Raw genomic sequence first — 16,075 nt, forward strand, 5'->3', positions numbered from 1 at the left:
AGAAGGTGCTCTGGTCAGATGAAACCAAAATCGAACTTTTTGGCCACAATGCAAAACGATATGTTTGGCGTAAAAGCAACACAGCTCATCACCCTCAACACACCATCCCCACTGTCAAACATGGTGGTGGCAGCATCATGGTTTGGGCCTGCTTTTCTTCAGCAGGGAAAGGGAAGATGGTTAAAATTGAGGGGAAGATGGATGCAGCCAAATACAGGACCATTCTGGATGAAAACCTGTTGGAGTCTGCAAAAGACCTGAAACTGGGACGGAGATTTATCTTCCAACAAGACAATGATCCCAAACATACAGCAAAATCTACAAAGGAATGGTTCACAAATAAACGTATCCAGGTGTTTGAATGGCCAAGTCAAAGTCCAGACCTGAATCCAATCGAGAATCTGTGGAAAGAGCTGAAAACTGCTGTTCACAAACGCTCTCCATCCAACCTCACTGAGCTCGAGCTGTTTTGCAAGGAAGAATGGGCAAGATTTTCAGTCTCTCGATGTGCAAAACTGATAGAGACATACCCCAAGCGACTTGCAGCTGTAATCGCAGCAAAAGGTGGCTCTACAAAGTATTAACGCAAGGGGGCCGAATAATTTTGCATGCCCCACTTTTCATTTTTTTATTAGTTAAAAAAGTTTCAAAAATCCAATAGATTTCGTTCCACTTCACAATTGTGTCCCACTTGTTGGTGATTCTTCACATAAAATACAAAATTTATATCTTTATGTTTGAAGCCTGAAATGTGGCAAAAGGTTGAAAAGTTCAAGGGGGCCGAATACTTTCGCAAGGCACTGTATGTAATGTAAATTGACATTTTTTTTAATTTGGAGAATTGACAAAACTATGACAGCTATGGTGTAATTTTTTTGCACACAGTCGTTGATGTGACTATAGTGGCCATAACATTGTTTAATCTGAAAACATGCCTTAAGTGTCTTGCACTTTTGTTATCATTTTCCAGACAGTTCAGTGTATGGGAAAAGTCTGAAAGAAATGTTACAGAAGATATTCCAAACACCTTCAAAGGCACTATAATGTGGAAAATAAAAGGAACACATTCAGCACTGAAATCAGGAAGCACTTCAATTACAAAACAGTTGTAGTGGTTTATTCTGTTGCACCCTTTAAAAGCCATAAGCTAGTGCCAATTAAATTAACAAGATAGTCCTCTCATTTTTAACCTTTGTGATCTTTGTTATGTTCTTAAGTTCTAGGTAGATTGTTTAACAGTATACAGGCATATTTTAAGACGGCTGCCAATATTCTGGTAAACAACAATTTCCAACAAACAAAAATCACCTCATTTTCGCACTGGAGTGCACAAACCTTACTTGAAAATTTGTCGTACATTTTTCAGTTTCCCAACATTTGCTTTCCATTCTCAATGCAATGCTTATCCTCTTATATATTTCTACCACAACAGAAGAAATCTACTGTAGGTGAAGCCCCATCATAGGATTACTGTGTCTTACAACAGTGCACTATAATACTACCATAATTTGCCATAGTAAACTATTATAATTGTGTGCACTTCATTACGTCAAAAGCAGGCTCTATACAGGATCCACTTAGACATGGCTAGATCAATTAATACCAAAATATTTCACAATAATGCATTCAAGCTCTAAATGAAACATTAATGTGTGAGTGGGTATGTTGAGAAAGGAGTATTTAAACGGAGAAAATGATAATCAAGATTTGCTTTACCACCCTAACCTTTAAATAATGTCAAAAAGAAAGAAATACAGCTTCTAGATAACATATATTGAAATGTTGTGTACTAGTAAGAATCAATCATTTATGTAATATTGAGAGTAACTATGATAATAATAGTATTTGTCTGTATTCATTATGTACAGTCATTATATGCAAGTAGCCCCACCTCATAGAAAATCACCAAATAAACTGAGGAGGAAATTTAGGAAGGCCAGATGGTGCAAACGGAATTTAGCCAGGACAACTGGACAAATGCTCCTGATCTTGTGAACAAAAAGTTTAACAGAACATGTTGAACATGATCAGTTATAAATAGACCACAATTCAAAAGGGGAAAACCAAGGTGAAACAAATACCTCTGAAATAACAGGTCAGAACATACTGGGTCGTTGTGCAATAATCCTGTGGCTCCAAAATCCTCCTTAATGCTACATGAATAATTTTGAAAATTGGCCTACTTAGTGCTGCCTCCTGAACCCACAAATTTGCCTTCCATACGGAAGGAGGTGGACTTGTACTGCTGCTGCCCGATTCACACCACAAGCACCACCCACGGACAGGCGGAAACAGGTTTCCACAACAGTACTGAGCAGAGAACACAGCAGAGAACACAGGGCACACAGTCTCTTGCAAGTCACTAGAGGGCGGCAATAATCTATGTAAATACACAAAATCCTTAATTCTCCCATCCTATCTTTGAATCATTATATAAAAGTACATAAAAATAAAGTATAGATTATAGATTTATGATCAATGTAAATAAGTGTATTTATTTAAATGATAATATCAAATCCTCTCTTCTCAAATGAGATCTGTCAACACCTCACAAAATACAGCAACTAGTTGGGTATTTTGGAGCGTAAACTTGGTTTTCAATCCCAAACACGAAATAGGTGTACTCTTGTCCCTTGTAGTCATAGAAGGCGTGGGTCAGAGGAAGCAGTTCAATGGTCTGGCGCTGCAGAGAGAAGAGACTTAGTTTTTTTTTGGAATCTCTTCTGCGTTAGGAGGTTCGTTTTAAGAAATGCGATTACCCAATAAAGACCAGTGACAAACATCTTTTATTGTTAATTACCCAAATGATTTTAATGTTTTTTTGTAAGGAATTGCAGTAAAATAGTAAATATTAGTACATTATTACCAGGCTGAGATATGCAGATGATGCTTGAAAACCTGCTGTTCTTGTTAGAGTTGAGTTATAAATTTGTAATAGACGCATGTAAGAAAACATTTTTGCATTTCATTCTCATTTAAAAAAGTATGTAGATGTTTAAAAAATCCAGAGACATCTATTGGAATTATATTTCTGTGTCTAAGGCAGGTCTGCTACATTTAAAAGTTAAGCTATCTAGAAATTGAGGTTAGAATCCCTTGGAAAAGGTATGTAATTCTAGTTGGGTATCAACTTTTATACTGTAAATGACACAAGTACAGGCACAAAGCAACCCAGCACTGGGATTCAAAGTATTGTTCCTACAGTAGGACTACAAGGATGTTATCATTATCGTATGAGTCATAAATGTTTCAAAGTCTCACATTTCTGATGCTGTCTGCATGTCATCACACAGAGATTAGTATAAACACCACTTTCATTTCTGCCATATTTTATGCATGAGCTGTTTGACACACTGCCAGTTGCACAATGGCAGACCAAAATGTAACAAGACTGGCTATGTGATATATATGGAGGGGGGGCAACTCTGGCTCACCTGCTGCAGGATTCGGTTTATGGAAGAAAATTTCATAAGGTGCTCCTGAATTCCTCTCTTTGAGGCCTCGCAAATCTCCTCGTCTGGAAAACCTACAATGGGGTAAACCTGGGGGAGAAGGAAAAAGAAGAAAACTTTCTGTGTGCAACTGGGAACCCTCAATCGATCAATATGGGTGAACAACACTAACAGGAGTACATGAGGGAGGAAGGCAAAACATCAGCAGCTGTATCACCCTGTAAAGCACAAATAATAAAACAAAATAAAAATCAATACTATACTGATTTAAAATTTGGAAATATCAGTGGTGTCTCATAGGCACATTATTTACAATGGGTATTTGCGTTTCATTGCTTTAGCACATTGTATCTCATGTATTTACATTAGATGAAATAACAAGCTTGTATATTTATGAACAATGCACAGGAGCAACTTTCATTTGCTGTGTTAATTGTAATTGTTAAAAAATAAGTCAATAGATCAATAGAAAGCATAAATATTCTTGTATAGTAGTTTTTTTGGGGGGTTGCTTGAACAAACCACAAAACAGAATTTACAGGTTAACATTGACGAATAACAACAGAAAGAACAAGCCGAAATTAAGCTGAAAATAAGAAAAATAAATCAACGTTCAGCTATGAAGCTTTCGTCACATACATGCAGAGGCAACTCCCTATACTAAGATCACTAATCCCAGAGCCTGACTGACTTGCTTTTTTGTCTGTCAGCATCATAATTTAACTCAGAAAGGATTATTTTATGGCTGCATGTTTATTGTACTAAGCAGTTCAAAACTACTAAACAGATAAAAACTCATTTAGGTAGAATCACGTTACATGTAGTGTCCAATAATCATAAATACAATAAATTCAATCATTTGAGTTAATAGTAAAAACATACTAAAATTAAAATGTTTTTTTCACTACTCTAGTAAAGACTCAATGACTGCAAAGTACCATTTAATGTATGGAAGACAGAAAAATATAAACACCAAAAAATATCAAGCTCTACACATTTATCACAGAAAGACTTCAATCTCTTAAGTGCCTCTCAAGCTGAGGAAGCCCTGGCAACATCTGGCCCCTTATGAACCATCTCTTAAGATATACCATTTTTATTTCTTTTTTTGTTTCCTTGACAAACACTTAATCAGCTCAAGGAACTGGATATCACAATCTGAAAATGACATTTGCATGCACTGGCCTGTCTGCCAAGTGATAAAGACCTTGAATGGCTTCCTTACCAAGATGCTTTCATCTACAAAGAATGCATCCCCAGTCACTTTTTCAAATTTCTTCACGGGAAATTCAGGAATCCGATCCGGCACATGTTCAAATACATGGTTTTTCCTCAAGACAGAAACAAAGCATTGGAACTGATTTGTGCTATAAGTAATTGAAATTTATGTAGGTGGTTGAAACTTAAATGTACCCTTTACTTTCTAATGTCACTGTAAAGTGTTACAGTCAGCTGCCTGAATTAAAGCTCTGCAATAGAGTGGATCGAAAGGACATGCAGATTCAAAAGACACTCATAACCAAGTACATGGAGCTACATCAATGAACCGGTGCAAATATATGACATTTGTACCATGTTACTGTAAGCTGAATGAAGTGCATCAGGGTTTTGTGCCCATGACAAGATGGGCATATTTTATGACCTCGTCCATGGCAGAAGCTGCATCTAGGAAAAAAAAATCCAAGTGTTACAGGACAAAATTTACAGTTACAGTTTTTTTCCAAGTTAGTTTCTGCAAATGTCCTACCTAGCTATTTTAAATGCATTATTCTTTCACTATTTGCCCATAGTGCTGAGTTGGAACTGTTTTTACACAAAAGTTACAATATTGCAAGCTTAGGCCAATATGGAGCATGCATTTTCAACTGAACTATTGTGCTAAAAAATTCTATGGATAAAGTGATAATAGGTCAAAGAAAAAATTATATTCAAAAGTTTTACATTTTTCATTAAGAGTGTTCTTATACAGTTGTGAGATGCAAGTGGTTGACTTTAGTGCTTGTTATGTTAGGAGGCATCTTTAACAATAATAGATTATATAAAAATGTGTTTGTATTCATAAAAGATACATCTGTTAGAGGCAATCTGTAGTGCAAGAACTGTCTCTATTGTTGTTGGTGAGAGGGTCTCTGTGAACTTTGTACATACTTTTTCTGCTGAAGCAGCAGTGTTTTATAAGGTGGACATTCAGAACTGATTTAAACTGGATTGGACGAATGCAGGACACAAGGCCTACTATACAATGCTATATTGTGTTATATAGGAACGTGTGCAATGAAACTAAGTCACCAATTGTCTTTGGCAAAGAGAGGCGTGACAGATAACAGAAAAATATTTAAGGACTGTGCGAATTCAATCACTTTAAGAAAAATACACCAAGCATCTCTGTGTGTTTCACTCCCATGCGCATGAAATAAGAACTTCTTTTATCTTCTGAGACAGACTCCTGACTGTCTTTTAAGGGGAACGGGAAACATTTCTCCAACCCTATATTTTTCAATATTCGAATTTCCCTTTTTGGGGAATATGTAATTCCATGTTACAGTTACTTTTACTTGCTGTAGAAGAGGTATTTTGATACCTATGGACTATATTGCATGATACCATCTCGCTGCTTCACAGGGAAACTGGGATAACAGCTAGTACTTGAGCACTGCAAGTGGCCTGATGTTATACTTACTGTACATCAGAATAATGCTATCTAGTCTATAGCATAAAAAGCTTTATATTTATATATTGTGAGTTCTGTACTCAAGATACAATTCTCAAGATAGGCATATAAAACAAATAAAGGGCAATGAAATACATACACTAAACCCATCATCAAACAACCTCTATTTGCTATAGTACCTTTCACAACAGTTTGCCATTGAGAGCTTAAGAGAATTATATAGCAGTAAATAAAATAACAACCTTACAGATACAGTATTTCTACATCTGTAATAACTAAGTTTCCAACAATAGCACAGCATGGGGCCAATACATGATACACCGTATTCTAAAATGCAAGTACAACGTAAGAAATTACTGTTAAAAAAAAATGCACATATTAATCATGTTTGCTGCACACACAGTAAAAGGCTTTTTACCTATTGTGCCCTCTCCCATGGCAAAATGTGCATCTTTTATTCTGAGATCGAATGGTTCCATGGCAGTGTGTGCACCGGGTCTAAAAAAAAGAAATGATCTTTGATTGTTCATGTAGCAAAATAAAAACTTAATTGCTGTTTTTGCCCGTGTTTTTGAAGAACTTGTATATGTAGGTAATTTTAATGAACAGGTAGAATGTTATTTTATGATGTATCATACAAAAACACTTCCTTAGGTATCCTTCAGTTACAGCAAAATTCTTCTTTAAGTATCATCCAGAAAAAGCTGTCATTTTAATAAAACATGAAATGCTTAAGCGGTTAAACAACAACCTAACAGTAAATAATACTTCTAACAAACATGATACGACCACAAATAAACTTACGGTACCCAGTAAAACCTTGGTCAGCTGGATTTGACTTTTTTTAACATGTTTGGCAGGCAAACACAATAAGAATAAAACAAACATGATAGAGAAAACTATTTAGAATAAATAAGTCTCTTTTTTAGTTGTTTAGTTAAACTGTATCTTATTGTATTTTTGCATCCCTATGTTGTTGGTTCACATTGTCTTTGTAGGACCCTAATGATTCTTATTTGTTCAAACTGTTTTTCCATTTATTAAAATACTCTGTTTATCATACTTCATTAAAAAAAAAGCAGTTGGATTTTTTTACTTTAAGGAGCCATACTAGAAAGCATCATCCAAACTAATAAAATGTAGAAAATATCTAGAAAATAAAAAACATGTTCTAGATTGCAAACTGATTCACAGAGGGTTCTCGGTGGAGCAGCACTTGAAAGCTTTCACTCACCCTTCCTCGGCCATGGCAGTGACTGCATCTAATTCGACCTCGCCCGTAACATCGGTGACATTCCTGGAAATAAGGCTTAATGAATTATACAGGAGTACCTCCAAGAGTGCTGTCACCACGAAAGGAAGAGTTAACTTTCACTCTCGCAATGCAACATTTCTAAAACTAGCAACACACCACACTGCACGCTTAATGTTCTGTGCAAAACAAATTATGGGATTTCTAAGGACTTTCTTTGGTCTACAAACCTACTGCAGTGTTCCATAAAAAACAACTGACTTAGAAGTGTTCACAGAATTCATACTTTCCTGTTATCTAATTAGTTTTACTTGAGTACCTGCCTGTGCTTGAGGCACCACGAACAAGTGGTATGACCCTTAACAGGACCAGCAATCTTATGGGTTTCAATTCCAGTTGAACCTTTTCTGAACTGAACAAATAATTTGCTTATTAAGATCTTTTAATTTATTTTAACCTCAAAATGTTAATCATATACGGTAACTTGAAATCTCTGACTGTTGAAAAACTAAAGAAACTAAAGACAAAGAGGTCTGCTGGAAAATAGGAAAACAGGTGACATGCTAACCAGAGTCTGGTGTGCTTCTGTTCCTAGATGCCAATCTGGCAACTTAGAACTCTCTACAAGTATCCAGGTATCCACTGTTCCTGCAGTTAGATCACACCACCTCCTTATAAGGTTACACTTAAGAGTTGAGGCAAAGGTTAATTTTCAGCGTGAGACTGTGTATAAAGACGCTGCTCTAGTTAGCCCTGGGCTGGTTTTAAATGGTTTAAAAACAAGTGAAAGACATAGCTGAATTCAGTTTTTATTGGCTGGAGTATCACACCCTACCTTGACAAATGAGGAGTGAGGCACTCGGACTTTCTGCGTTGCATCCGTGTAAGTGGGAGGGACTTCCACTGCCACATCCCAGGGAGGGGGGCTCATTCCGTACTGCGGACCATCCACAAACTGATCTGAAGAGGCAAAAGAGGGGCGGGTGGACACACCATAAAGAACCCACAGCAGTCACGGCCAGGAAAGGTAATGAGAAAGAAACAGGAAAAATATTCTAAGTATTGTATACTGTATGCATGCGACTACATGAAGATGGAAGCCATACTGAAATGGGTCTTTAAGGGAACAGCTCTTATGCAAAAGTAGCTGTGTTGAACTTAAAAACAGGAAATGCTGCTCAGAGAGCTGGAAAGGCCTGTAGACTACACACTTTACAGACAATGTACAGATAGCATAATAGTATTAGAACAAAGCATTTTAATTGTGCATGTCATCAAAAACTAAAGACAAATGTATTGAAAAAAATTCTAGGAAGCAAAAAGAAAAGAAAAAGCTCCCATATGGCTCAATCAAGTAAAGCTCCTGGTATCAGTAAAGCATGATATCTGGACTGTAGAAATCAACCTGAACTTGGTTGGAGTTGAAGCCTTGGTCATGTCACTTGCCAGTTGTGACTTGGTCTCTCCAAGTACTGACACAACTGGCTGAGGGGTTGCGTAACCTGTGGCATGTTAAAAGGTGAGTGGGTTGAACATAATCATATTGGAGGAGTCTGCCTACACTTTCCATTCTCCCCCGTGTGTGGCTGCAGGGTTGATAGCCAAGAGCCAAGATGGGAAACACACACAACTAGCTCTTCCAAGTTCAATAATTGTCAAGACTCGTCTCATCTCTAGGACACATCTCTGGGACTGTTTTATTTGAAGTCGTCAGAGGTATTAAGCTAATCTTGCCATGCATTCTTGGAAGATAAAAATTGTCAAAACATTCCTTAAAGCAATATGATGGTATAATAATTGCAAAACAGAAACTGAAAATAGCAAATTACACAATTTCATAAGGTATACATAGTGTTTCTGACTGCCTAGATGCAAAACATACCAGTATAAGGTTCAAATTCCCAGGCACTTGCTCTTGATTCTGTATATGTTTCCAAGCGATACTGGAAAGAAAGATAAAAGAAGGTGTATTGATGTGTTGTTAGTAAAAATAATTTTAGAAACAGTTTTTATCTCATGATTTCAAACTAAATTTGGAATTGTACCTTCCTATTCCTGTCACCTCAGAGATCAGCGGTACAGTATTGTTTGGCTATGTTGGAGACACAAAATAATAGCTCACTGCCTTCTCATGGTCCATTTTTCCAGGTAGGGGTAGAAGTATGCTCCCATGTATTCAAGTAGGTGGCATATAAACCAAAATAATACACGAGCAGGAAATGCAGATTCACAGGAATGGTGGTCATCACCCACTTTCAATTGCCACCCATAGTTTAAGAACATATGTGCCACAAAGACTAAGCAGAATACCTGTATCTTTGGTGTGACCTCTCCCAAACCAAAACACACCAAACATATGGATGGATGAAGTTAACTTAGGAAAAAGTAAAAGTGTACATGTGTAGAGAGTGTGTTAACCATGATTTCACTTGCACTTTGCTTTCACTGTAACACAACAGGAAGATTTTATAAAGGCATGAAAGCTTGAAACTGAAGGTCTAAACTACAAGAAAATGAGATCAACCCGGAAACTCCAAGCAGAGGCTTTTACAGCATGTATCCACTCAGAGGTCATTTGAAAGAATTAGTTACATCATTTTCAAAATGCATATAACAACAAAAGATTCTTCCAAAACGTACAATAGATAAAATGACTCAATTTGAACAAGTACTTGAGCTCAAAATACCATTTTGCTCTTTAAAAGCATTTTAAATTTTTCAGAAGCACCATTTATTTGTAGGCTCCAGTAATAAATCACAATCCATAAGCAGAAGGCACTAGAATATTTTTCACTAATTCCAATCTAAAACTCTACAGTAAATTGTACCCGGTAAATTGTGAAAGGCTTTAAATCCTTGAAAACCAGCTCCCGAGCTGGCTTGCTCCTGTAGGTCCATTTCTTGTCAACAAACTGCAAAAGAGCTTCTCTTGCGATGTCCTCAGACACTATAGGGACTCTGTAAAATAGAATAAAGATGTAAAGCCCAGTGTAGAATTTGCATCAGTACGCTGATCTTTTGTGCACTGCATAGCAGCAGACTTCTGGTTAGTTTGTTGATTAAAAAAAGAAAACGTTAATATGCATCAAAACCTATTTCCAAGGCTGTCTAATTTGATTAGCCACTTACCGCACTTGAGGAACTGCTGCACTCCTGTCATTTTCTGGAATGGGCATCCTGTCAGCAGGAGGGGGATACATCTTGTCTGTACTGTCTTCAAGAAAAAGCAAACCATGAATAAACAGAACCTGTTTCAATATACATCATGACATGAGACTACAAACGAGCCCTCCTGGGTTTTCAGACAAAGTCTTGAAAACTGAGTATTTTGGATTAACTGACATCATCAGTTACAAAACAGTGTCTGAAACTTTCTACAACACAAGGACTCATTCAAGCGAATGTCATCATGCAACACAACAGTCAGCATTGAAACCCACTCACTGAGGGCGCTGGCCACAAAGGAAATATGTTTCCATGCTCTTCTACAAGGGGTAAACTAGCATTCTTTTTTTTGTGCAAACATTGAGCGAAAACAAAATAGTTTGCCTGCAACTGACAGCAGCTAAAACCTGTTACAACAAGGGGAGACCAACGAGAAAAATCCCCAGCTACAAACTTGCTCACCCCCATCTTTAGGAGTCTCCTCGTACCCAGACACATCATCCAACAGGCCTGCCGGAGGAGCGGTGGGACCTTCTTCTGGAATATCGGGGTCACATTCTCCTTTGAAAACAAGAGGGGTACAGTAATTACCATACACCCACAATGTGGTAATCTATTACAGATAATCATTCAAGTATTATATGGTTTATTCCACAAATATCCCACAATAATTACTGCAATGGCTATTACTTACCATAGTAGATTTGGGGATTTTTTTTTAAATCCAACGTAAATTGTGCTTTACTGCACACTGCATGGCTTCACTGCCTTAGCTTTCTTGTATTAAAGTGTAGCATTTGTTAGGTTTTTCATGGTTACTTCAAAGCTGGTTTCCAGGCTTTTAAAAATAAGTCAGAGTGGAATGAACAAAGTTCACCTATAAAGGGGATGATAAAACTGCAATAGGTCGTACTCCTATTACATTTATCATACAGAAAGGGTAAACAAAACTAGAGGATCATCCATACAGTAGAATTCTAGGGGATAGTAAAGGTTTAAATTTAGAATAGTCAGGTCTTGCTTTACTAAATTGTTAGAATGATTTGAAAAACAAACAGCAATGAAGGATACAGAGCATACAGTATATGATCAATTTAGATTTTCAGAAGGGTTTTGAAAAAGTTCCTCAGACAATATTATCTCTCACATAAAAAGCAATAGGCATCCAAAAGAAAGGGTTTCGGAATTTTCAGAATTGTGTATTGGTAATATTGTGTTTTTCTTATATTTATAAACTCATATGCATTAAACACAAAAAGCTACCCACCCGTGTTGTTGAAACTGATACCGACGTCTTTCAAGAAACCGGGTTAAAGTTAGCTTGAAGTTCGAAAACGATTTTGGCACGCCTGTAGCGCTTTCACGAAATCTCTTAGAGTTACAAAAACACTTGCTTTGTGTATAAAATACATTGTGGATGCTTTCTCAGCCTTTACTTTTTCGTTTTTATGACATTTGTTTGACCAAGCACGAATATTCTTTTGTCCATATCTTCGCAATGGAAGCACAGAACGCCGTCAAACCAAATGCATTTTAAAGACCACGACTTGTGGATATTTCCACACCCTTTACATCAAACTATCAGTGAGCTAATTATCTTTTTTTAAACCTCCGGTTATTCATCGATGCGTAATTACGCACGAACTGGAACCCGGGGGACCGCTGTGTGCACACGTTCACAACGCGAGAAATACTGTTCAATACGGCTTCATGCGAAAAACCCGTATATGACCATAGGAAGCAGAACAGCGCAGTCTCCCATTACCCAGACTGTATGCACGGGAATAAAGCTTTGTTTGATTTCTGAAACCCTTCCTTTACGCCCTGTTTTCATTCAGGTAAGGGTCAACTAAATTGAAAATACTACTGACAGCAGGAAGATTAAAATATTCTTTACTCAGCAGCTTATTAAAAACAGCTCCCATGATGTTCAAACCGATTTTTTACACAGAACACTGACACAGCTTTGCATTCTGAATCTCTTTTTCTCATGCTTTTATTTAATATGGCACAATGCACTGGGATAGGGGTATTCTGTTCACAAACCAATAGCATTTAAACCACAGCACCCACAATGCTGCAAGTGTTTTGCACACTAAGCAGGTCCTCTGACTTTTCCCAGCTTTGTTTTGGGTTGTGGAACCTTTCTTTATATTTTTTAGGATTTTCTGAAGATAACACTACAGGTAATACACTGGGATAGGTGGGTCATCTTCATGGCTCAATAGCATTTCAAATACAGCACCCACACTGCTGTACCCAAGTGTTTTACACACCAGACAGGCCCCCGAACCTCGTACAACCTTGCTGTGGCTGTGGCCCCTTTCTTTATTTTTTAATGATTTTCTGAAGATAACACTACAGGTAATACACTGGGACAGGTGGGGCATCTTCATGGCTCAATAGCATTTCAAATACAGCACCCACACTCCTGAAACCAAGTGTTTTACACACCAGACAGGCCCCCGAACCTCGTACAACCTTGCTGTGGCTGTGGCCCCTTTCTTTAATTTTTTATGATTTTTTGAAGATAACACTACAGGTAATACACTGGGACAGGTGGGTCATCTTCATGGCTCAATAGCATTTCAAATACAGCACCCACACTGCTGAAACCAAGTGTTTTACACACCACACAGGTCCCCTAACCTTATACAACCTTTCTGTGGTTGTGGCCCCTTTCTTTATTTTTTTAATAAGAATTTTAGTTTTTCAATATGGCACCATTAGACAGGCGGTACATGGGGATTGGGGGGTGCTATTCATGAGTCAATAGCTCTTCGAGCACAACAGCCACAGTGCTGCAACCAGGTGTTTTACACCAGACATTTCCCCTAACCTTATACAACCTCGCTTTGAGTTGTGGAACATTTCTTTATTTTTTAATGGTTTTTTTGACTGTAATCAAGTGTTGTGCTCACTAGGCAGGCCTCCTGACCTTTCACAGTCATGCTTTGTTGTGTGCAACTTTAATTATCTTTTTAGGATTTTTTGAACATGGCAACTTCCACCGAGACGGGTGGGGGGTGTGGGGGTGCTCTTCAATAGTTTTTTCATCTATACACACAAACGGATGTAACCAAGACACTCAGAACCTGTCACGCAGGGGCTGACTGCTGAGGATAGGGATCCAATGCGGTGCCCTTGGTAGGGTTGGCGCGAGACGCAGGCGTAGTCGGAGTAAACAGGCAGGGGCCCAAGTCCAGGAAGGCGTAGTACAGGCATAGGCACAGAATCGACAGGCGAAGGCGTAGTCGAGGGACTGGCAGGGGTCGGAGTCCGGAGTTCGGACCAAGAGCAGGATGGGACAAGAACCTGCACCACACTACGTACACAGGTTCGTATTTTTGGCTGAAGATGAAAATGTCTAACATAGATTGTTTTGGTTCTAGCAAACATTAAAAATAGTTGTTAAAATCCAAACACACATAATGAGATCACTCTCTGTCAGTATGTGTAACATTCTGGGTCTGGGCTCCTCTGTATTTGGGCTTAAGAGAGTTCAACAACATTATTAAATGCACTGACATCATAATCTGACAAGATCCATTGTTTAGGGGAGACTTGACCACCCACTGTCCCCCTGGTATCGTGAAGCTCATTGTCCTTTAGCTTTCCAAAACCAGAATCACTTGGGACTCCGGGGGGATCAGTGTATGCAAAATATGAATTCCTTATGCAAGAAATTGTATATGGTCAATATAGCGATCATATCTTATCAGCAGATGGTAATCTCCAAGGAACAAGTAATAGGTTTATTCCACGCTGAAAAATGATCAAATGATTGATGAACCCAAGTGATTTGAAAGAAATGTTAAACAACATTATATATATTATATATGTATAAGGTTAGGGGAGCTGTCTGGTGTGTAAAACACCTGGTTGCAGCACTGTGGCTGTTGTGCTTGAAGAGCTATTGACTCGTGAAGAGCACGATGTACTATCCCCATGTACCGCATGTCTAATGGTGCCATATTGAAAAACTCATAAAAAAAATAAAGAAAGGGGCCACAACCACAGCAAGGTTGTATAAGGTTCTGGGGGCTGTCTGGTGTGTAAAACACATGGTTTCAGCAGTGTGGCTGTTGTATTTGAAATGCTATTGAGCCATGAAGTCGGCCCGCCTATGGCACTATATTACCTGTAGTGTTATCTTCAGAAAATCATTACAAAATAAAGAAAGGGGCCACAGCCACAGCAAGGTTATATAAAGTTAGGGGGCCTGTCTGGTGTGTAAAACACTTGGTTTCAGGAGTGTGGGTGCTGTATTTGAAATGCTATTGAGCCATGAAGATGCCCCACCTGTCCCAGTGTATTACCTGTAGTGTTATCTTCAGAAAATCATTAAAAAATAAAGAAAGGGGCCACAGCCACAGCAAGGTTGTACGAGGTTCGGGGGCCTGTCTGGTGTGTAAAACACTTGGGTACAGCAGTGTGGGTGCTGTATTTGAAATGCTATTGAGCCATGAAGATGACCCACCTATCCCAGTGTATTACCTGTAGTGTTATCTTCAGAAAATCCTAAAAAATATAAAGAAAGGTTCCACAACCCAAAACAAAGCTGGGAAAAGTCAGAGGACCTGCTTAGTGTGCAAAACACTTGCAGCATTGTGGGTGCTGTGGTTTAAATGCTATTGGTTTGTGAACAGAATACCCCTATCCCAGTGCATTGTGCCATATTAAATAAAAGCATGAGAAAAAGAGATTCAGAATGCAAAGCTGTGTCAGTGTTCTGTGTAAAGGCTGAGAAAGCATCCACAATGTATTTTATACACAAAACAAGCATTCTCGCAACTCTAAGAGGTTTCGTGAAAGCGCTACAGGCGTGCCAAAATCGTTTTCGAACTTCGAGCTAACTTTACCCCGGTTTTCAAGAAACGGCACGGCGTGTTCCTTTTCCTGCCGTTCTCGAGTATAACTTTTTTTTAATTCTTATGTTAATTAAGATCACAAACTGGAATTGGGAATGTTCGTAATAAAAACAATATTATTACTATTTATTACTTACAGTATGTATTATTAAACTACTGTGGAAAATAAGCCCACATTGTACAAAACATAAAAAATAAATATCGACTGCTCACCTGTACGTTAATTATGCAAATAGGGAGTTAAACACTTACCTGTCATCGAGCTTGGTTTAAAAAAAAAATCAATACTCAACTTAAACCTAACTTGGTATCCACTTGTTAAGAACTTCCATAGTTTCGCGTGACTCACCGATTTCTTCGTCTTTTCCATCCATGGGGTCAGCTTGAAAACTTACAGTAGCTCAAAAATAAAAAAAAAGTTTCAGGCACTTTCGGGAGAAGTGTTGTGCTGCACCCCCAATCAAATCACGTTCAACACCCACTGCTTGTATTTGATTAATAAAAAGGCGTTCTCGTTCTTGCATCTGGTTTAATTCGATGCGACACTGGTGTTTGTATTACAGTCGTAACCACCCCTGTCCTTTTGTAAATGGTGCTGTTCGCCGCCAGTCATTTTTTAGCAGATAAAAGAAATATGGTCAGAGCTTCCTGTCTCTTTACAAAG

At 38.1% G+C, this 16,075-nt stretch overlaps 1 protein-coding gene across 2 annotated transcripts; it reads right to left on the reverse strand.

The window, feature by feature from the left end:
- Window positions 1-809: 809 nt before the first annotated feature.
- Window positions 810-16,075, reverse strand: ssuh2.1 (ssu-2 homolog, tandem duplicate 1). 2 transcript variants are annotated; one of them, XM_088636684.1, is made up of 12 exons: window positions 15,664-16,075; window positions 11,003-11,101; window positions 10,505-10,589; window positions 10,204-10,333; window positions 9,258-9,318; window positions 8,211-8,335; window positions 7,358-7,420; window positions 6,542-6,621; window positions 5,025-5,117; window positions 4,678-4,783; window positions 3,435-3,542; window positions 810-2,683 (listed from the first exon to the last, which is right to left on the reverse strand). In XM_088636684.1, the coding sequence occupies exons 1-12, from the start codon at window positions 15,779-15,781 to the stop codon at window positions 2,549-2,551; spliced, it is 1,203 nt and encodes a 400-aa protein (XP_088492810.1). In that variant the 5' UTR covers window positions 15,782-16,075; the 3' UTR covers window positions 810-2,548. The 2 variants fall into 2 exon arrangements, with proteins under 2 accessions (XP_088492810.1, XP_088492811.1); XM_088636685.1 differs by having other exon boundaries at window positions 15,761-16,074.

The sequence above is a fragment of the Lepisosteus platostomus genome, chromosome 6 (assembly GCF_059453375.1).
Source record: "Lepisosteus platostomus isolate fLepPlt1 chromosome 6, fLepPlt1.hap1, whole genome shotgun sequence".
Classification (NCBI taxonomy): domain Eukaryota; kingdom Metazoa; phylum Chordata; class Actinopteri; order Semionotiformes; family Lepisosteidae; genus Lepisosteus; species Lepisosteus platostomus.